Below are 22,631 nucleotides of genomic sequence, written 5' to 3' on the forward strand. Positions count from 1 at the left end.
TCCAAAGCTTGGAAGAAGTGGTAGTTGGTGCAAGGTGTGGTGAATATAGTGAATAACAGAGAGTTTCCAAGTCCAGCTGCCACTGTTTGAGCAATGTTGTTTGTGCAAAATATGGTCAAGCATTTGTCTTGCAAGAGGATTGGCCTGTTTCTATTGACCAGTCTTGGCTGCTTCATCGCAAGCATCTTCATCATTTCATCCAATTGGTTGCAGTAGACATCTGCTGTAATCCATCAACCAGGTTTCATGAAGCTGTAGTGGATAATTCCAGTGCTAGACCACTGAAAACAGACACCATTAGTGTTTTGGGATGAATATTCGGTTTTAGGGTGTGTTTTAACACTCATCTTTATCCAACCATTGTGCCCAATATTTGCAATTGTCAAAAAGAATCCATTTTTTATCACACAGGTGTAGAAATGGTTCACCTTTATGTTGTGACAGCAAAGGAAAGCTGGGCTTTGTGACAATTTCTTTCCTGGCACTCATTTAATTCATGTAGAACCTATCTATCCAGCTTCTTTACCTTGCCCATCTATTTCAAATGGTCCAGTGCTGTTGGAATAGTAACATCAAACCTTGCTGCTAATTCACATGTAGGCTGAGATGGATTTGCTTCTGTTACAGCATTCAGCTCATCATTATCCACCTTGGTCTCAAGTTGCCCATGTGGCTCATTTTCAAGATTAAAATCACCAGGACAGAACTTCTCAAACCATCAATGTATTGTTTGTTCATTAGCCACATTCTTCCCAGACACTTCATTGATATTTATAGTTGTATGCGCTTCCTTGGTTCCACCACAGAACCTATATTTGAAAATAACAGAAATGTTTGACTTATCCATGGTTTCACAAAAATTACTCTAAAAAATATTTGAAAGATAATCACAAGCCAAAGCATGCCTTTGAAAGACTGAGGATGTACCTTCACAATAAATATAAAACAAGAACTGTCAAAGTGAAATGTCTGAGATACCAACTGTCAAACTTAGTACTTAAGGAAATCGGACAGTAACCTAATATAAGCAAAGGTATAGAAGACCTGAAAAACACTATTAGTCACCTTAACCTAATTGATATTTCTGGAACACTACAGTAAACAGTTGTAAAATACACATTATTTTCTTATACATTTGTGGGATAGACTGGTATAGACCATACATTTGACCAAATAACAAGTCTCTATAAATTTCAAGACTGAAATCATACAGTATATATTCTGCAACTTCAAAGAAATAGAATTAGAAATAAAAAATAAAATACCTAGGTAAATGCCAACTCTTTGGAAATTAAAACACTTCTATATAATCCACGAGCCATAAAAGAAATCACAAGGGAAATTAGAAAATACTTTATTATAAACAATAATGAAAATACAGCATATCAAAATTTATAGACGCAACAAAAGCAGTGCAGTGCTTAGAGAGAAATTTGTAATTTTAATTAGAAAAGAAGACAGATTTAAATCAGTGATCTGACATTTTATCCAATTGAGAAAAAGAAAAGCTAATTAAACTCACAGTAAGTAAAAGAAAGGAAGCAATGAAGAGTAGAAATCAGTGTAGAAAGTAGACAATACAGAACGTCAAAGCATCCAACAGTTAATTTTAGACTGATCAAAAAAAGTTAAAATCAGGAATAAATAAGCAGAATCACTACTGATCCTATAGACATTGACAGGATAAGTAAATATTATGGATAATTTTATGGCAATAAATTTGACAACTTAGATGAAATGGGCAAATTCTTTAAAAGACACAAATCACATAAACTGACTCAAGAAGAGGTTTAAAATTTTGGTAGCCTTACAGTTAAAGAAATTTATTTAGTAATTAAAAATCTTCCTTCAAGGATATACTCCAGGGCCACGTGTCTTGAGTTCTTCTAAACATTTCAGGAAGAAATAATACCAGTTCTAAACAACTTCTTACAGAAAATAGAGGAGGAGGAAACACTTTTCACCTCATTTTATGAGACCAGGATTACCCTGATCCCCAAACTAGACATTACAAGAAAAGAAAGCTACAGATCAATATTATTCATGAATATACATACAAAAATCCTTAACATTATTAAATCAATATATAAAGGGTAATACATATGTACATATACACATAAATACAAAAAGGTTGTATATATCATAATCCGTATATTAAAAGAATAATATATCATGATGAAATGGGGTTTATCTCAGGAATACAGGGTTGATTTATCATCTGAAAAATCAAGCAATGTACTTCACCATGTTAATAGAATAAAGGGGGAAAAAGTTTGATTTCAATAGATGTAGAAAAAGGACTTGACAGGATTCAACATTTAGGGTAAAAGCTCTCAACAAACTAGTACCAGATTAAAGGCATATACAAAAAATATATAACCAACTTCCTAATTTTAAGGTGAAAATTGAATAATTTGTACCTAAGATCAGGAACAAGGCAAGGATGTTTACTCTTACTGTTATTATAATACTTCTATACAAAATTGTATTAAAAGTCCTAGCCTAGCCGGGCGCGGTAGCTCACGCCTGTAATCCTAGCTCTCTGTGAGGCTGAGGCGGGCGGATTGCTCGAGGCCAGGAGTTCGAAACCAGCCTGAGCAAGAGCGAGACCCTGTCTCTACTATAAATAGAAAGAAATTAATTGGCCAACTAATATATATAGAAAAAATTAGCCGGGTATGGTGGCGCATGCCTGTAGTCCCAGCTACTCGGGAGGCTGAGGCAGCAGGATCGCTTGAGCCCAGGACTTGGAAGTTGCTGTGAGCTAGGCTGACGCCATGGCACTCACTCTAGCCTGGGCAACAAAGTGAGACTCTGTCTCAAAAAAAAAAAAAAAACCTAGCCTATTATACAGTAGGCAAGTTAAAGAAAGAAAATGCATACAGATTAGAAAGGAAGAAGTTAAACTATTTGCATACCTGATCTACATAGAAAATCTTCAAGAATATATAGAAAAGCTAATAGAACTAATAAGTGAATTTAGTAAGGTCTCAGTATACCAGGTCAAAATATAAAAATCAGTTGTATTTTTGGATACTAGAAATGAATACTTGCAGAATGAAATTTTTAAAAAATTGTTTACAATAGTATCCAAATAAAATATTTAGAAATAAATTTAATGAAAGATGTGTAAGACTTATATGCTATGAAATTTTATTATTGATTGCACTTAGGTATTTCATGTATATTTTTTCTAGATTGTCTATAGAATTATTAATCAATATTTAAAGCTTGGGACTTAACTAAGTAATGTGACTTGCAGATAAAAAATGTTATATTAAAAAAAGATAAGTTATACAGTGGAAGTGTTTTGTTGAATATTCTACATGTTTAAAATTTCTTATAACTCTCATAACATAACAAGCATATAACTATACCTCTTGAAAGTACTTGTTTTGTAAGAATGAAAATATGGATGAAATATGTTTTAGATATAAGGTAATGAATACATGTTTGGGCACATTGAGATTGAGACAGTTTTAAAACATTTCACTGCAGATGTCTGGTAGATGTCCTAAATGTAGTTTGTTCTGAATTGGTTGAATTAGTTTTGTGAAATTTAATAAAAATTCTTATTTCAGGAAACTCATTATCTGCAATATTAGAGGGAGAAGCAAGGTTAACTTTTTTGAATAGAGGCGAAGATTATGTAATGACAATGCCATATGCTCATTGTAAAGGTAAATATTTCCATACTTGAATTAGATATTCCTTAAACACTTTTTAGATAAATGTATATAGCCATACTATGTTTTGAGATTGATGGAATCAGATTTGTGATTTGTTTGAAAGCATGCTTGGCTTATGTATTCTTAAGATTATTGCTGTCATATGCTAAATATTTCTGTGGTGAATTAATTCACCCATAATGAACTTTTTGTGATACATACTTTAGTCTGAAAAATGTAATTTATGGTAATGGAATTTCTTTGCATTTGCCTTTTGTGCAAATTTTGAAATTTGATGAAACTGCCCATTATTTCAAAATCCTTAAAAGCGATTTTCATCTTCTTACACCACCACCCTTTTTAAAAATTTAATTTACTATTTTTTAAGATACTGAGTCCTTTCAAAAATTTTTCTCATCCCTATTTGGCAATTTCTTAAAGTTAATATATTATGCTTTTCCCTCATTATTAGAATACAGATAAGGATATTAAATAATAACTGTCATTTACTACATGCTAGACACCAAACTAGCACCCAGCTATTCAATGCGCTTCACATTTATAAACTAATTTAATCATTTCAGCAGCCATATAAAAGTAGGAATATTATTATCCCTATTTTATGAATGAGAAAAATAAAGTGCAAAGTGGTTATTTGCCCAAGAACACACAGCTACAATACAGCAAAGTCAAGATCTGAGTCCAGGCAGTTTACCTTGGCAGTCTGAACTGTTAACTACTTTGTATCAGCTGAAACACTCAGCTTGATCATGATTTGTACCCTCCTTTCCAACCCATTTCTTAAAAATAACTTTTTGGTAATTATCTTCTATTTTAGGAACTGATTCATGAAAACAGAAATGATTTAATATGGCCTCATTTCATAGATGGGAAACCTGGGAGGGTTAAGATCTTATCCAAGGCCAGCCCAACTAGTACAAAAGTGGCCAACTTGTGGCCTCAGGCTAGATGATTCTTAGAGTTTCATGTGTAATTCTTGAAGTAAAACATGAAGTGAAATATCTTTAGTTATGAATTGATAAGTACATATATTTTTAAATTTTATGTCATTTGGAATAAATAAAATTATTCCATGTAGATACCCATGCCATACCCAACTAGCAATAGGGAAAAAAAATTTTATGACAATGTTTTTATTGTGTGAAGAAAATGAGATTGTAACTGCTTGTGAATGGGCTTAGGAAATGATTATTTTTATAAGGTTTTCCACCCTGTGCATTTTCCAAGGTGTGTTCCCCAAGTCACTAGTCTCACAAATTGTTTTATAAAATAAGAGTTCCATAGACAAATAAGTATGAGAAACATTGCATAGTCTGCTCCTTTTTTGGAAATTAGCATTAACATTTGCATATTAAAGGATGCCTCAACAACTTAGTCCTACAACAGATGCATACACACAACCAGTTTAACTTTGTTAAATTTATAATTTCCCTAATTTTAGCCACAAAACCTATTTTGGGTTTTTTTTGTGTTTGTTTGTTTGTTTTAAACGCTTGCTATATTTATACAGTTGATTCTTGCTATTTGCAGTAGTTATGTTATATGAAGTCACCACAAACACTGATTTGGCAAATATTGAACCATTGCTACCAGGGTAAATACGAGGTTAGGTTTCTGTGAACCCCTTGTCACAGCATTTTTATCAGCCAGTCAATACATAATCTTGTTTTATGTGTGTTTCTGTTTAAAGACACCTTATTTAATAATAACATTAATTATATGCTGTTGATTCATTAACATTGAACTAACAGCCAAGAACACTAAAACTCATACCTGAACAAAGCTTTAACACACACACACACACACACACACACACACACACACACACTTCTCTGTAAGGTACATCACAGCCTTCTTTTACTTGGAAACACTAGACAGCCCTTTAGCACTACACTTGGGTCCATTTTAAACAGCAAAATCAACAAAAAGCACAAAATATGGTACCAGATATAGTGTAAAAGGGCACTTTTTTTTTTTACAGCATGAAAGTTGAAACAAGAAGGCAAAGTATTGCCTTGATTGACTTCAGCTTGGAACATGTGCAGTGGGTGGCACAAGTTTTTTGCCAGTCTGCACATGTCTGCAAATGACCACAGAAGCACTTATGGTTGTTGATATTTTAGTCAGTAGCTGAATTTACAAATATAGAATCAGCAAATAATGTGGATCAGCATAATGTGATCAGTTTTTACCTATTTATATCCTACAGAACCAACTTTATGTCTATATTATAGATTTTTATTGGATGAATGCCCTTGAATTATATGTTTCTCCTAGAAGGAGATTAGATTACAAAACTGCGCTTATTATTGGCCATTGTGTCTCTCTCTCCATTTTTTTCTTTAGGAATTCTTTATGGCACAATGACACTGGAGCTTGGTGGAACAGTCAATATTACATGTCAAAAAACTGGATACAGTGCAATACTTGAATTTAAACTAAAGGTTAGTAGGGAATGATAGTAGGTATCACCTAATTAAATGTGTACTATGCTATAAATACTGAATAAAGAGTGCAGTTTGGTTTCTTAATGACTAAATACAAGAAGACAGTTTAAGTCAGATCAAGGTTAAGTGCATCTAAGGGATGAAGGCAAGGCTGGGTGAAATTCTTGGGGAAGTCTAAGCTGCCTTGGAAGATTCAAATTAACACAAAGACATCATTTTAAATTTTAATCAGTAAAACTGTTGATATTTTATAAGAGGTGAGATTTAAGAAATGATTATATAGAAATTTCTTAATAAAATCATTGCTTTACAGAATACTAGAAGGTATGTATCAACTTGTGCTCTAGCTGTATACACTAAGACAGAGTTGTATTAGTTACTATTTCTGCATAACAAATTACTCTAAAACTCACAGGCTTAAAAATAACTGTGTTCTGATCCTCATGAATCCTGTGGATCAGGAATTTGGCCAGGGCATACTGGGCTGGCTTGTCTCTGCTACAGTGTCTGGGGCCTCAGGAAGACTTGCAGGCTACAAGTAACTAGACACTTCAGGGCTGGAAACATCTGAAGGCTTATCACTTACATGTCTGATGCCTGGGCTGGAGTGACTAAAAGACTAGGGCTGCTAATCTGAGCACCCTGTATACATGGCCTGCCATGTTTGGTTTCCTCATAGCATGTCAGCTTCAAGTTTGATAGACTTCTTACTTGGCAGTTTTGGGTTTTCAAGTAAAAGTGTTCTGGTGAGTGAAGTGGAGGCAGCATTTGCCTTCTGTGACCTATCCTCAAAAGCCAAATTATGTTACTTCCACTATCTTCTATTAGTTGAAGAGTTATAAGACCACCCAAATTCATGGGAAGGATTGTAGACCCTGCTTCTCAATGGGAGAGTGGCAAGGTCTCATTGAAGAACATCGTGTGGGCCGGAGGGCAAAAGGGTAGATATTATCGAGGCGATCTTTGGAAATAACTATTTGCCTCAGAGTGAAAGGGAAATTTAAGACCTTTCCACAGTTGTTTGTTGGAGAATGGTAAATTATATTCAGATAAAAATATTTCTATGAACTACAGAATATTTATTACTTAAATTGCTCTTGTGTTGATATCTAGCTGATCAGCAATTTTGCTCTAATAATAAAGATCTCTTAATTATTATTTGATGCAGTGCACTTTGTTTGATTTTTCTTTCATCTTAGCAAATTTTTACTTGTACGATGATGTTCTGAATATCATGATGAAAGAGGCCAAAAGCATATATCTATATAACACCGTTAAGTATCATATTGGAGTATCAAAATTTTGTCCCTAAGGAGAGACATCAGTAAGGCAATATAGTAACTCAAAATATATTCCTTCTAATTTTATTTTTGGTGGGTTTTTTGGCTATATATTTTACTTTGTTTTGTTTTGAAGGGGAGGTGGTGTTACTTCTTTCAATAGATCAGTAAATCTCTTAGGTATACTGAGTTGTTATTGCTTAATGTCACATTATCTTAATGATAACATTTGAGGGTTAGGAGAGAACACAGGCCCTGAGAGAGAATAGGACATGAGTCATTTTTATCAATGTGATCATTCTGAATACATTTAGTTTCTTTTTATTAATACCTATTTTTTCCACAGCAACAATTCAAATTTCTTTTTATTAAACATTTCTAATGAAAATTTGAGTCAGTACTTCCCCATTTGTGCCTTCAAGAGCACTATAATTATACAATTACTTTTTGTTTTGTCTATATTATATGTAAGTATAAATTAAAAATAAAATGCCTAACATTTTCTCTTTTAAAAGCCATTTCTAGGTAGTAGTGATTGTGTTAATCAAATATCAGGAAAACTTAAATTGGGAAAAGAAGTCTTAGCTACTTTGGAAGGCCACTGGGTAAGTATTATATATTAGCTTTACAAAAAGAATTTATTCTGTGGGAAGAAATTAATAATCACATTTTAAAAGTAAAAGTGTATTTACTCCATTGCTAAAAGCAACAATATTCAATATAAGCTTCAGCTTAATAGCAGATATTTTGGTATTTTGTTATTAACAATATTTAGTTTTATGTAATATTTTATCTTTCAAAAAAAATTTTTTTTTTTTTTTTGGAGACAGAATCTCATTCTGTTGCCCAGGCTAGAGTGCCATGGTATCAGCTTAGCTCACAGCAACCTCAAACTCCTAGGCTCAAGTGATCTTCCTGCCTCAGCCACCTGAGTAGCTGGGACTACAGGCATTCGCCACCATGCCCGGCTAATTTTTTCTATTTTTAATTGCCCAGCTAACTTTTTTTTTTTCCTATTTTTTAGTAGAGACAGGGTCCGGCTCTTGCTCAGGCTGGTCTTGGACTCCTAACCTCAAGTGATCCTCCCTCCTTGGCCTCCCAGAGTGCTAGGATTATAGGCGTGAGCCACTGTACCCGGCCACTGAAATTTTTAAATCAGTAGAAATAGCTAACACACACATCACTTACTATGTAAAGCATTATTTAAGAATGCTACTCATAGTAACTTATTTAATATTTAATATAACCCTGTGAGGTGGGTACATAGGTGCCAATTTAATTGTTGTTTGTTATTTTCTCCATTTTATAGAGAAGCAAACTGAGGCACAGAAAGTTTAAATAATTTGCTCAAAGTAAGTGGTAGAGTGAGAATTCCAGCCCAGGAACTCTTGCTCCAGGGATATGCTTTTACAGTTGCTGCTTCTCACATAGAAGAAAGAGGCATGGTTCCAATCAGAGTTATATTCTTTTAGAGGAACATGGAAAGGATATAGTTGTAAATGAGAGCAATGGCTTTTATTCACTTCTCTGCTGACCTAATTTCATATTTATGTAATTTTATTAAGAGGAGCTTAATTAAATACATAAAAAGGATCATGGCCTACCTAGATGCACCCTCACTGTGAACATTGAATGTGTGCCATATTCTGCATTATAATAAGGAGAAAATGCTGAGAAATATGAGAGAATGAAATTGGATTTAGGTACTCAGCTAAGTGGCCACATACACTCTGACAAAAATTTTTAATTGACTTCTATCTGAATATCATTTGGAAAAGGAGACACAGCAGCAGTCATTTTTTTAAAAATGAAATTTCTAAAATTTTGCTTAAATTTTTACTGTTCAGAAAGGCTCTTTCAGACATGTGTATGTACGTATTTATTCAGTCCATTGATAGTCAACATCATCTCATAGCTGCAACAAATACTGTGCAGTCTTTGACAGTTTGGAGGTACTTGTTGAGACTTTACATGTAGTGTTTGAAATTTATTAAATAAAACTTGTGAAATGTCATAAACTTTCTGTGTATTTAACTAATTTTTTAATTGACTAGTATTACATATTTAATTTTCATGTTTTTGTAAAAATGTCAGCAAATTTGGGGCTTTCGGAAAAGTGCTGGTTATATTTGTTTTTAAAATGTGTTTGGAGAATTAAGTAATAGAAGGAAGTCTTAATATATTATTAAACTATATAATCCCCTTCTAAATAAAGATAATTCTTTACATTAATTTTTTTTCTTTTTTTTTTTTATAAGTTACAGCCTCAATATACATTAATTTTAAATTTCTTTAAATGTAGGATAGTGAAGTTTTTATTAATGACAAAAAGACTGATAATTCAGAGGTTTTCTGGAATCCAACACCTGACATTAAGCAGTGGAGATTAATAAGGCACACCGTAAAATTTGAAGAACAGGGAGATTTTGAATCAGAAAAGTAAGTATACCATTTTCAGCTAACTCATGAAGATCAAAGAGTATTCTTAATCTCTTAATAATATGGTCATTTTCTCACTTTTCTCTGCCTTCTTTCATATTTTAATTCAACAAAAGACTTTATCATTTGTGGGATGTGACCATATCCTGTTTTGATGTATGTGAATGTCAAATAAATATAACACAAATCATCTTGCTTTTCTGCAGTTCAAAACTAAAACTTTCCATTTTTCCTTTCTCTTCTTATCTGCTTCAGTACCTTAAAAACAAAAAAACATCTTTTGTTTGCCTTAAATTATAGGACTAATTAGCAATTCCTAGTTTCTACCTGGCAGTTGATTTCTAACCTGGTTTAGGCATGTAGAACTCTAGATGAAGGGAGTGGTACAGAACTTACTTTTGTTCCATTCTCTGAAACACAAGAATAATGTACTGAATGGGCTGGTTTCCGAAAGACTTAACATTAATTGGGTAGTTATTAAGGCCATAGTTTCTGTTCTTAAGTCATGAAATTCTTGCTAGATCTCTTATATTTATTATATACACATTGCCCAATTTTATTCTTATTGTATCTCTTTGTGTTGGGATAGGGGACTTTTGTGTAAGAGATACTTGGCTAGGCACTTGATACACATTATGCAGCCTTGTCCTCCCACATGTATTGTTCTCATGGGGACTCAAGTCTATGTGTACTTTCCCTTCTACACTCAAAATTGAGATTGACAAAGATGAAAGAATATGTATGCACTAGTTATAAAAAATCCATTTTAGCCATAATCACATGATGTTCTCCATCCAGAGCTAAGGTTTGCCAAGGCAAATGATAATTTTTGAGGTGTGGATTTAATTCATATTTTAAAGATGAGAAAACGAGACTTAGGATCAGTAACTTTAAGTTCACCAGCTAAGAAGTGGCAGACCTAGGATTCAGCCCAAGTCTGTCTGATCCTAAAGCCTTTGTTCTTTCAGTTTTTACATGCTGCCTTCCCAGATGGGTGGGAAATAGATGTTATACTTTTATTTAACAGATGAAAACACTAGTAGAGGAAATCGTTTTACCTCAGTAGACTTTTCTGTTAAATCAGTGGGTTCTCAACACTGGCTGCATATTAAAGTTCCCTGATAATTCATGCATGCAAGGTTGAGAAGCACTGCATTACACTAATGGATCTTTGAGGCCAGTAAATCTTAAACAGTATGTATAAGAATCAACAAGGAAACTTGTTAAAAGTGTAGGTTCTTAAGTTCTACCTTCATTATATTCCTACCATCTTGGGTCAGCAACATTCACTACCATTTGTTTAATAACCCAGGTAATCAATTTCTCTTGCCAAGAAAATTAGTGTCTACTATGAACAGGTGTCTCTCAAGGCACTAGATTTTTAAAACTTGACTCATTTCTAAGCTATGTTCTCAAAGCCAGAAATCCATATGAGCATTATTTTCTCTCAAGGGTATTTAAGCCTATTTTATATAGATTTGATTTTCTGTTGCTTTTTTAATACTACATATTAGACTCTGGCAGCGGGTAACTAGAGCCATAAATGCCAAAGACCAAACAGAAGCTACTCAAGAGAAGTATGTTTTAGAAGAAGCTCAAAGGCAAACTGCCAGAGATCGAAAAACAAAAAATGAAGAATGGACTTGTAAGCTATTTGAACTTGATCCACTCACAGGAGAATGGCATTACAAGTTTGCAGAGTAAGTAATTAAAAAGAGTTTATTTCAAATAATTTATTAGCATAGTTTGTGGCCTTTATTTCCAGAATATTTGTTAGATGGTTTTTTTTCTCAAATTACATATATTAGTGTGAGAGTTTAAACTTGATGTTTCATTCATTGTAAACTTTATGATAATATTAATGGTTAGCCTATCAAATAAGCTAAGGATCAGATTACATAGGGGCAAATCTTAATATTAGAACTATATATATAATTATTAATGAAAATCTAACAATCGAACAGAAAGTTTTTAAGTTCTTTATTCAGTCATTAAGCAAATTTTTTTTTTAATTTTATGTAGCACCCGACCATGGGACCCACTTAATGATATGATACAGTTTGAAAAAGATGGTGTTATCCAGACCAAAGTGAAACATCGTACTCCAATGGTATGTAGTAAAAAAGTAACTAGATCTGCCAGGTATATAAATGTATTAAATCTTTATGGCAATAAATATTTAAAATTTGCTTCCAAAATTTAAAATTTGGGGTAAGCAAAATGGCAGTGCACACAGCTCCAAGATCTTGTTACCCCAAAGAAACAATTAAAAATGATCAAAAGATGTGAATATAATTAATGCCACTTAATTGTACACTTAAAAATGGTTAAAATGGCAAAATTGTTTTTATATATGTTATCACAATTTAAAAATTTTAAATTGTGTTTCTTCCTTTAACAACCCTAACAGATAGAGATACACACATCATCAGCATTTCCTCCTAAACGTAGACTTTCCTGATCACAATAAATCTTTGTATATTTCTAGTTGTATTGCTGATTTCCTTTGTCATTTTAAGTAAGTTTCTCACTAGTCTTCATCAATCTCCCATTTGAACCTACTGTAAGAATATGGATTTGTATTCTAAATGTTAGGAAACTTTAAGTCTCCAGCATTTGAAGACTTAAAATAAGCAGACTGCCTGCTTATTTTATATTATAGAAATTTTAAGTACATGAATAAGATTTTGCAAAATTATTCCAAGGAATAATTAATTGGGGATAATTCCTGTTAGAATCGTGGACAGGTGACAATGTAGGTAAAGACTTGTTCATCACTGGTTTTCTGTTTTTCAAAGCATGTACATTATCTTGTCTTTCTGATTCTAGTCTCTTCTCTTGCATTTAGGTTTTTATTAATAAATTTTATACCGATGACTAGAATTGCAAAACTGTCAAATAGGATAGACTCTAAAGTTTATTATTCTAAGGAAAATTTAGCCCTAATTGATGGTTTGATATAATTCTGAATCTTGCACATACACTTTAAATGCTGTTGTAAGTTTAAATAATGCTCTGCAAAATAACAGTATCATTTCTATTCATTATAAGATGCTTTCTATATTTCCCAAATATGACTAAAAGTAAGTAATTTAAATAACTTTATTGGAAACCCAACATTGTTCAATGGAATGTTTCTAATATTGGGAACAATATATAAAATGATTTATAAATGCTATTACTTAACATTCTGGTGATACTAGCTGATGCAGTCAGAGAAGTTGGGAGATCCATATTCATATTTGTGTGTGCATAAAAATATCTCTGGATGCAAACTAATAGTGGTGGATACTTATTTACTGGGATAGACACTGGGTGTATAGAGGTCAGGAGTGGGAAGGAAACCTCTTCATTATATGTTTTACTTTCTGATATTTGTGCCCAATTGTGTCCTATTAAAATAAAGATAATTTGATTATATTAGTGCATCCCATCTTATTTGTTAAATTTTAATTAGACTGTTTCATTTTTGTCTATATTTATGAATATCATGACTATTAACAGACAATTTTAACAAACAAAAGACAGTGCAAATTCACATAATATTGATATTTTTTCCTTCAGGTTAGTGTCCCAAAAATGAAACATAAGCCAACCAGGCAACAGAAAAAAGTGGCAAAAGGATATTCTTCCCCAGAACCTGATATTCAGGACTCATCAGGAAGTGAAGGTAAACATATTTATTGCAGACTCCTCACTTTAAGAGTCTAATTTTTGAGAAAAATATTACTGTACCACATTTAATGTACGAAATGGATTTTTATATTAACTCAAGAAGATATATAAGAGTTTTGGTAGGGGAGCAGGGACAGGGAGTACAAAAGCTATTCTAGATCACAGATAAGCTGCAAGACCACCCTTAGGTAAAGGCAAGGGAAATGAAAAAAGGGGAGACATACAAATAAGAACTACGCTATAATAGTAGTTCTTATGCCTCATTAGCCTCTGAAAAATTGTTGATGGTTCCTTAGGCTGAATTCAGGAAATATGTTTTGAGCTTTGAGCTCAGTTCCATACTTAAAAATCTTTTTCATTCCCAGAATAAATTATTGTAGTGTTTGGAAGTCACGGGCAAGTAAAAATAAAACTATATAAAAAACTTATGGACTACTAGATTAAATAATATGCCATTTCTCGTTCAAGTCAGATAATGTATAAACTGTCTTGAACTATAATTGAGATATAATCAAGAAAAGATTAAGGTAATGTCTGATACATTGTGAGAAAATTTAAAAAAAACTTGAAGCCATAATCTCTACTAAGTTTACACTAAGCTGGGGAGCCCATTTTCACCTACAGAGATAGTACTAAAAGGTGAATAAATGATAAATAGCAGGAAATTTGTAAATGGTAAGGGATAAAGAGTTTAAAGGAGAGGGAGCTCAATTTAATTTTAGGGAAGGGTCTTAGAAGAACCCTGATGAATTATTATGATTTCTAATGGATTTACAGTAATCTAGGCTTGGGGGTGGGGTAGGGGAAGCATACTGGAATAGTAGAGGAAAATGAATAAAGATTTAAAAGCAGGAGTCACACATGGCATCAGTGTGCTAAGAGGGAGTATTGGTTATAGTGTTGTTCCTATTTTATAGGAAACTGAGATACAGACTTAACCTGCCCAAGGTCACATACCCCTTGAGAGAGAGAGAGAGAGAGAGAGAGAATTATAATATATGCAGATATTTTGGCTCCTTAATTCACCCTCTTATCCACTCCACTATAGTACCTGTAATGTATCAGCTGACATTTATTAATTAACATATTCTAGACTATATGTTAAACACACCTTACATAAACTGTGTGAGGCTGGGTATTATTATCCCTATTTTAATAATGAGAAAGCTGAGACTTGGAGAGTGGTTAAGTAAGATCTGAACAAAAAATGGAAAGGAAGGAGTGGATATGAGAAGAGATTTGAAAAAACCTACATAGTTTGCTGGTTGGCAATAAAAATTTGCAGAAGTATCAAAGCCAACTGAAGAGGTTTAAAGTGTGGGTAATCAGGGGAATAAAAATAACATTAACAAATAATAAAAAAATTTAAAAGGAGCTCAAAAAGCCAGCTTCTTCAAATGTAGGCAAATGGGCGAGGGACAGATACTAATACCTTCCCCAAGTTGATATATATATTTTTTCTAATTATTTCTTTTTAAAAAACTGGTGCCATCCGAAATTTAATTTGTTTTTACTTAAATATATTCATAATGTTCTATTTTTGAAACTTCAAAAAATACAGTGATTTAGTATTATGCTAATCTCAAAGCTACAAAAACTAATGCCTAGGGAAATTTTTATGGTATGGGACTCATTAAGTTGAACTATAGATTGTGTTTATGATTACAACTTCATTCTAAATGTCTTTTTAGCTCAATCAATAAAACCAAGTACAAGAAGAAAGAAAGGGATAGAACTGGGAGACATTCAAAGTTCCATTGAATCTATAAAACAAACACAGGAAGAAATTAAAAGGTAATATATACCAACGGTGGCTATTCACTTGAGTCCAGAGGAATAGTTAAAAATCCTGTTACATAGGAAATGTATGGAAACTTTACATTTCTATAACATTGTTAAGCTAAAATAGAACATTAGCCTCTATCATCCGGGGTCTGACATTTATGAAATTCTTCCAGCACTTAAGTACTGGAGGGAAGGGGGAGGTTGTTTATTCTCTGGGACAGTACAATTGGTATATGCTTCATGTTATTGCTGTAGCGTGCTAGGAATGTAGCTACATTGAGTGAGGAGGTGGGGTTGTCTCTGAGAAAGTCAATTAACAAAGGCTCTATAGTCCCTTTTTTGTATGGCTAATATTTAATTGGAATGTACCAGTTGTTGAAATACTGAAATACTTCCATAACAGTGGGTAAATAGTCACTGCTGGAGACCTTTGAGTGCTCTTGTAGTCCCAGACTCCTCCCCCACATCACCCCATGATCCAGCAATTATAGGTTATTAACACTTAGGGGGTTTTCTTAGAGAGGGGGTCCTGAATCCTATTCCATTGCTAAGGCTAACATGAGTTCAGTTGGTTGACTCCCATGCTATATCAATTGTTAAAGAAGTTTACTATTAGCCCAGCTGCTTTTATGTATTTAGCACTCAGTGCTAGATGTTCTGGATGATTTTTTTAAAAAGAGAGAGAGAAGTTTTCTCTGTTCTTGGAGACCTTCTGGCTTAAATTCTGTTGCTATTTTCATATACAGCCTTGTCTCCTGCCATTCCCCTGCACCCATCTCATGCTCTATCCTATGAAACTCCTTACATCTAAGAACATGCTGTGCTGTCTCATCTTTGGACCTTTGCCCACACTGAATCCACTTAATTGCCTTTCCTCTCACCTTGCCCATCAAGAATAAATCCCTCCAACAGTTGGAGACCAGCCTGAGCAACACAGTGACACTCCCCCCACCCCGCCCCCACCAAAAAAAGAATAAATCCCTGAGTTTGTTTAGAATTAAACTCAAATGCCACCCTTATTTATAACATTTTTAATCACCCTGCCCTATAGAGTTAATTAATCCCTCAACTCAGCTTGCATAGCTCCCTATACATACTCATTTTGGGTACTTAACATACTACAGACTTGTTATTGTGTGTATCTGTCTACCCTAAAGGAGTCTAAAGAACTATGAACTCCTTTAGAGCAAGGGAGCATGTCTTGTGCTTCTTGGTATCATCAGCCTTATATAAAGTGTTCAAGTTTACTAATTTAATTATATTTAAAAATTAATTAGCCTAGTTGATTGTTTTGACTCCTTTCTTTCTCTTTTTTTATACTGGTAAAACATTTTAAGAATAGAAATCCACAAAAGAAATGTTGCTTCCCTAATCAGCTTTTTTTTTTAGCCAAAAGCATTTAGAGAGGGTGACATGAGGATAGTGTAAGCTCATTTTATGACTAAATTAACATTGTATTTTTGTAAGCATATGAAATGCCTTTAGAGCATTCTTCAAGTTGGGAATGTTATGAAATCTATTTAGTATTTTTTCCTGGGAATTTAGGATTTTCTTCTACCTCCACCTCTATCTCTCTAAAGATAGTGAACCAGTGAAGAAGCAAAATTTCTATTTTAAAACCACTGTTATAACAGAGAAGGTTAATATGTTTCCATATCATCAAACTTTAACAATTATGTTTGATGCATATGATTAAGTAATATGCTTGGTACAATGTGGAATTTAGATTTAAACAAAGCCTAATAATGGTTTTACAAAGCATAATCAGCTTCCTCTTTGGGTAGTTGTAATTGATCAAACTAGTTACTTTAGATAATGTAATTAAATGCTCTGTGAACATATAATATCAAATTTGAGTTCTGCGCTAACATTTTTGGCAAATCATTGTAAAATTTATTGTTGCTTATTTTTGTAGGAATATTATGGCTCTTCGAAATCATTTAGTTTCAAGCACACCTGCCACGGATTATTTTCTGCAGCAAAAAGACTACTTCATCATTTTCCTCCTGATTTTGCTTCAAGTCATAATAAACTTCATGTTTAAATAGAAGTTCTCTACAGTTGAATCAATGAACTAGAAAAATCAGATTTGGCCTAGGACCAATGTTCGAGTTGGATTGGTCTTTATTAAAACATCACCATATTTCTAAAACAAAAAAACCTAGGAAATAAATATAGAGGTGTTGACCTTTAATATCTTTTATCTTTAACCTGAAACAAGAGCTATCCTATTTGGTTATTAAAGTGACCTGTATATTAAGTGCCAGGACATTCGTAGATTTTGTGAGAATGTGTCTACATGTGAGCATAATAAATCCACATGTATACACAGTTGTCTCTTATGTACTCTTACCTGATAGTAGTCTTTGTATTCTATAGTATGTTCTGAAATATGTTAACATTGTTCATAACAAAAATGCATCAATCTTATAAATATATGTATAGTAATCTATTTTCTTCATAAAACAGGCACAAAGCTTTTATCAATAAGGAATTACAGACTGAGAAATGATGGAATAATAGACATGGTTAATTCAATACACTGTACTGTTAAAATAATTTCCAAAGCACCCAGCTCAATTGTCTTCTTAGAAATAGCAAGAAAAACGTGTGAATGGTCAGTGAATATATTGAGAGAGACAGGTAACAAAAAACTGCTTTTTAAAAAGTTTACACAGACTTTTTTTAACCCCTAGAATTTAATTTAATGTTTATAGAAACAGGTATATATGTACATATGTGTATATCAATATTAAAAAACTTGTATGCAACTACTTGGATTGATTACAATACCAGTTTAAGCACTTCTTAAAAAAAAAAAAAGTGTGGTCAAAATTCACTGCTGTCTTTATGTTTTTTTAAGTCAGCTGGTCCATAACTTAGGCCAAATTCTAGAGACATTTAAAGGGCATATGAAATGCTGATAATTCATGTTTTTTTCATTATGAAAAATTTATTTTAGCTTTCATTTAGACCCTAATGTGTTCAGTGAATACGTAGAATACAAAAATTATAACTACTATTTTACTTCAAAAGCCAAAAAGAGAAAGGCAATAAGACACTGTATAGTGGCCTTTATGTGTACATTAAAATTGGTTTCTTTAAAATGTGCAATAAGTTGAACATCTGAGAAGAGTATCAAGTTCTGAAGTTTAATTCTTTATTATCCCCTTTTGTTCTTAGTAACTTCTTTCTGTGGCAAAACCACAATTCTTTAAGATATCCTTTTGTTCAGGCTCAGGCACACTTTTTCCTAAAATTTTGTTTGTTTCTTCAGTTTAATATTTTGACATTGTGTTTTTACAGACATATTTATAGTCCTCAAGAGCAAGTTTTGCCAAGGCAGTTAAGTTTAGGAACATATTGTCTTAAAATATGTCTTAGAATCCTGAAAGTATAGATTTTGAAATAATTAATTAAAATGAAGGTCAGAGAGAGGAATTGCTCTGGCCACATTTGCCTTTGACTAAGAAGAGACTGTGAGACACTAGTAAAATTATAATAAATTGTTTATGCTGTGATAAATATAAAATCAAGAGATGATTGCTAAATTATGAAAATTAAAATGATAAAAAGAGCCTGCCTTTTTTCCCTAACCTATATAGCTATCTTAAGTACCCTTAGGTTTCTATGAAGAACCATTTCCCATGTTTTGTTGACAAAATAATGTTGTATTCTATATGTACATGTGAAGTTATTTTTTAAATTGATAAAAGTATAAATAAGGTATACCTATAGCCAGTATTCTCATGACTACATTAGAATGAGTGGTTTTTTGGTTATATTTCATATTTGTCAATATAATTTTTGTATTCACCTTGTGTTACCAATGTTGTGCTCAACTGCCTATTCGTTGACATATGATAGTTTGTAAATATTGTACAATTTGATCTTTTTTATGGTTTAAATTAGTATTTATATTACATATAACTTTGATTGGCTGATCACAAAAGTAATTTCATCATTAAACCGTGAAAACTTAAAATTTTTTGTTGGTGACCCACCTCTTAGGGTTTTGGTCTTATCCACTTGTATGTTATTTTTATTTGGTCAAGATGGTGTTTTATTTGTATGGGTATCTTCTAAGATTAGAAAGGTATTTTCTTTATTTAAAACAAATTCTTTTAGGGCAGATGGTATGGGTTTTTACACAAAGAGTCAAAAACTATTTCATAAGAAGGGGCAGGGTTATTATTCATGACTGTTTTTTAATACACTAAAAGCATATGTCTAATCCAGTAGTCCTTTTAATGCTTTTAGTTGTATGAATTCCTTTCTATGAACTGAACACAAAACTCAGGAATTGGTGGCTTAATTTTAGATCAGTGCTTATACTAGGATTAGTATGTGAATCTTTAAAACACATAATTAATTTTGTATTTAGCCATAGTATGTAATTGACTTTGAATGTTCTTTACCTGAGAGTAATCTTCCTTCACACATGGATTCATAATGTGATTTACAGTTTCCAATTGTCTGAAAGCCTCATGATGGTTTCTAGGATTTACAACTTTATGACCAGTTTTCTTCAAAAGTTTATCAAAATTTTATTTTCCCACATGAAAACTTAGATGAGTAGTTATTGACATGTGCATTTCTTTCTTAGTTGTTAAATTACTATGCCATCAGTTATCCACCACTTAGTAAGAGATGTAGCTGGCCCAGGATAAGGCAATAAATAGGGCATGTGAAATGTTAAGTAAATTTCAGCAATAGATATTTTACTTGTATTTCATGTCAGTACTTTTTTGTATTAATTATAAAGGTACAGTGTAATTTCTGTCATAGCTCAGTTGGCAACTGCATTCCATTGAAAAGTTGGCCTTGTAAAATACAACTGTCATTTAGTATTCATGCTTTTGTGCCTTTAAGAAAATATTTTTTGTCATTTTTATGTTACAGAACTATAATATGATTCAAAGTGTTTATAGGCTTAATTGTCATAAAAGGGTCATTTCTCTGTGTCACTTTATTTCCTTTTATATAGCTATAGAATATTTAAACAGTAATGCTGTACTTTTATAAGGGTTTGTCTATTTACCTCTTTCAAATATATTCACTCTCAGACATCATTGAAGTAGACTTGTCAGATTATTCTGAGTATTGTAAACAGTGCCTTTTCAATGGAATTTACACTGTTTTGGGTGTCAACTTGTGCCATATACACACAAAATTTTGTGGAAGGCAGTTTTAACTTTTTGAAGAATATCTTAAGCAAAATTTAAGAAAACAAATATATGAAATTCCATTTTTCCAGTGTTCAGCATTTCTAGTGAGCAATGAATATTTTTGGTTTATTTTATTTGAACATATGGTGATGATGGTATTGATGAGCCATACCTTACAGATTATTTTGAATTATGTTAAATGTACAGAAATAGAATATTAGCATTTACATCAAATTTTCCAATTTGAACCAACAGGGGAACCACAGAAATCAGTAAGTTTACATTTCCACTTCTATCTTACTTGACTAAGTGGAAAAGAGATTCTTTAAAATGTATAACCTGCCATTATTATTTAATTTGGTTTCCTTTTGTTCTACCTATCATGGGAGTTTAGTATATTTAATTTGCTTTTTGTTACTCTTAACATACTGTTTTTGTTAATGTTTAACTGAAGATGGACTATTAAAACTGAATAGGACCAGTGTCTTATCAACATGATTAACATATTTAGAAGAACCACAAGAAACCCATGACAAATGAATGTGAATATACTTTCTAAAATATTTAGAAAAATTTCTTTATGCATTTATCATGTAAAATTATTTTAGTATTACAATATCAAAATTTTTCATTTAAATAAAAAATGCCATGAAACATTTGAACTGATGAGCCACAGAACTTCAGCTGAAATTTTTTTCACTATTTAGGATGCTAAATATACATCTAAGTTTAAACATTGTTTAATGGCCATTTATAAATTCAGGCAGTACCACTGGTCAGTTTTGTATGACAGAATAAAAGTAGGTTATCTGTGGTTTAAGTACAGGACACTGTCAAATTCTTTTCCTTAAGGTGCATAGTAAATGTACAGATAGTCATAGGCTACTGTTTTGTAATGTATTACATTTCTAATCTATTATTCCTAACTACTATAAATGTTTGCAGAGAGAAAAGAATTGAATTTTTTTAATCTGTAAAATGATGCTGACTTATACAAGTAGGCATTCTAAATAAAATTTTTAAAAAGAGCAAACTGTGATCAAATGACTCTCAATATATCATGGTGACTAAATTACTTAGTCCTGATTTTAAGTTTTTTCCTTTTCTTTGTGGGCATAGCTGCAAAGAACGGTGAAGGGCTTGAAAGGAATTTAACAGAACCCCTAAAGTAGGCTTTACTTGGTGCTTTATATTCATTCTTGAATAAACTCAAAATAAGTGGAAGTTAGCTAGATTTTATACATGAAGAATCTGAGGCTCAGTGAGATTAAATGACTCCAAAAGCTACACAGTAAGAATGACAGCCCACTCTTAGTGTAAGGGTAAGAGCACAAGTGTGAATGAATCCATGTCTCCACAGTACACTTAAATAGAACTCTGATAGTAGCCCTTCACTTTTAAATGTTTGGAATAAACCACTGCTTGAATCTATATTGAGTAATCTACCCCTTTGTGATGAATAGAACCAGAAGAAAGCATTACTATTAAACTAACATATACACTAAATCCATAGGAAAGAGTTTTTCCCTCTCAAATCACCTTTTAGTCCGTACTGGTAAGTCAACATCAGATGAGTTCCAAGAAGCCTTTCTTTGGTTTTACTCCACCCTCCTCGTTTCCCCTTCTTGCTGGCCTGTCAGGGTCCAATTGCTTCCGGCTGTCGTTGGTTCTATCAACTGGGGATTGTGGAAGGGAGGGGAGGGGCTACAGGGTTTCTTCCATCATGGTTATCTGTATAAGAAGTAAGGAAAACAGCCCCTCACTGCTCAACCCCAAAATATCTACAAGAGCATTTACTTGCTAATAGTGACATGTTTTGACATGTTCTATGTTGTGCTTTGTAAACATTATCTACCTCCTGAAAACCGTATGCTGTTTTTCTTTTATTATATGTTATCGCCATTTTTTTAAAGGTGAGAAAAGGGAGGATCAAAGAGGTTACTTATTGAATGTCACAAATAAGTAAATGGCAGAGTAAACCCAGGTCTGAATCCAAAGCCCATACTCTCTTAAGTGTGTGTGTGTTTTAAAACCTCAAGTAGTATGTTCTTTGGATTGTATCCAGTAATCTTACGCCACTGTTTTTAAAGCATACTATTGATCACCAATGCAAATAATAAATTTAAGTCTTTACATCCATCATTTCTG

General features: G+C 32.6%; 1 protein-coding gene and 1 long non-coding RNA gene across 12 annotated transcripts in view; one reads left to right on the forward strand and one right to left on the reverse strand.

Annotated features, from left to right (window-relative positions):
• The window catches only part of OSBPL8 (oxysterol binding protein like 8), a 150,119-nt gene extending 128,603 nt beyond the window's left edge, over positions 1-21,516 (forward strand). For all 11 annotated transcript variants that reach the window (XM_012750357.3, XM_012750366.3, XM_012750355.3 and 8 more), the window contains 9 exons: positions 3,582-3,680; positions 6,036-6,133; positions 7,932-8,021; positions 9,719-9,855; positions 11,370-11,555; positions 11,878-11,965; positions 13,420-13,525; positions 15,222-15,324; positions 17,231-21,516. In XM_012750357.3, the coding sequence (XP_012605811.1) occupies positions 3,582-3,680; positions 6,036-6,133; positions 7,932-8,021; positions 9,719-9,855; positions 11,370-11,555; positions 11,878-11,965; positions 13,420-13,525; positions 15,222-15,324; positions 17,231-17,363 (1,040 nt within the window). In that variant the 3' untranslated portion in view covers positions 17,364-21,516. The remainder of the gene's footprint in view (positions 1-3,581; positions 3,681-6,035; positions 6,134-7,931; positions 8,022-9,718; positions 9,856-11,369; positions 11,556-11,877; positions 11,966-13,419; positions 13,526-15,221; positions 15,325-17,230) is intronic.
• LOC142873355 (uncharacterized) overlaps positions 1-22,582 on the reverse strand; it is a 70,242-nt gene extending 47,660 nt beyond the window's left edge. The window contains exon 1 of the long non-coding RNA XR_012921426.1: positions 22,023-22,582. This is a non-coding gene — a long non-coding RNA (uncharacterized LOC142873355). The remainder of the gene's footprint in view (positions 1-22,022) is intronic.
• Positions 22,583-22,631: the final 49 nt, after the last annotated feature.

The sequence above is a fragment of the Microcebus murinus genome, chromosome 10, assembly GCF_040939455.1.
Source record: "Microcebus murinus isolate Inina chromosome 10, M.murinus_Inina_mat1.0, whole genome shotgun sequence".
NCBI lineage: Eukaryota > Metazoa > Chordata > Mammalia > Primates > Cheirogaleidae > Microcebus > Microcebus murinus.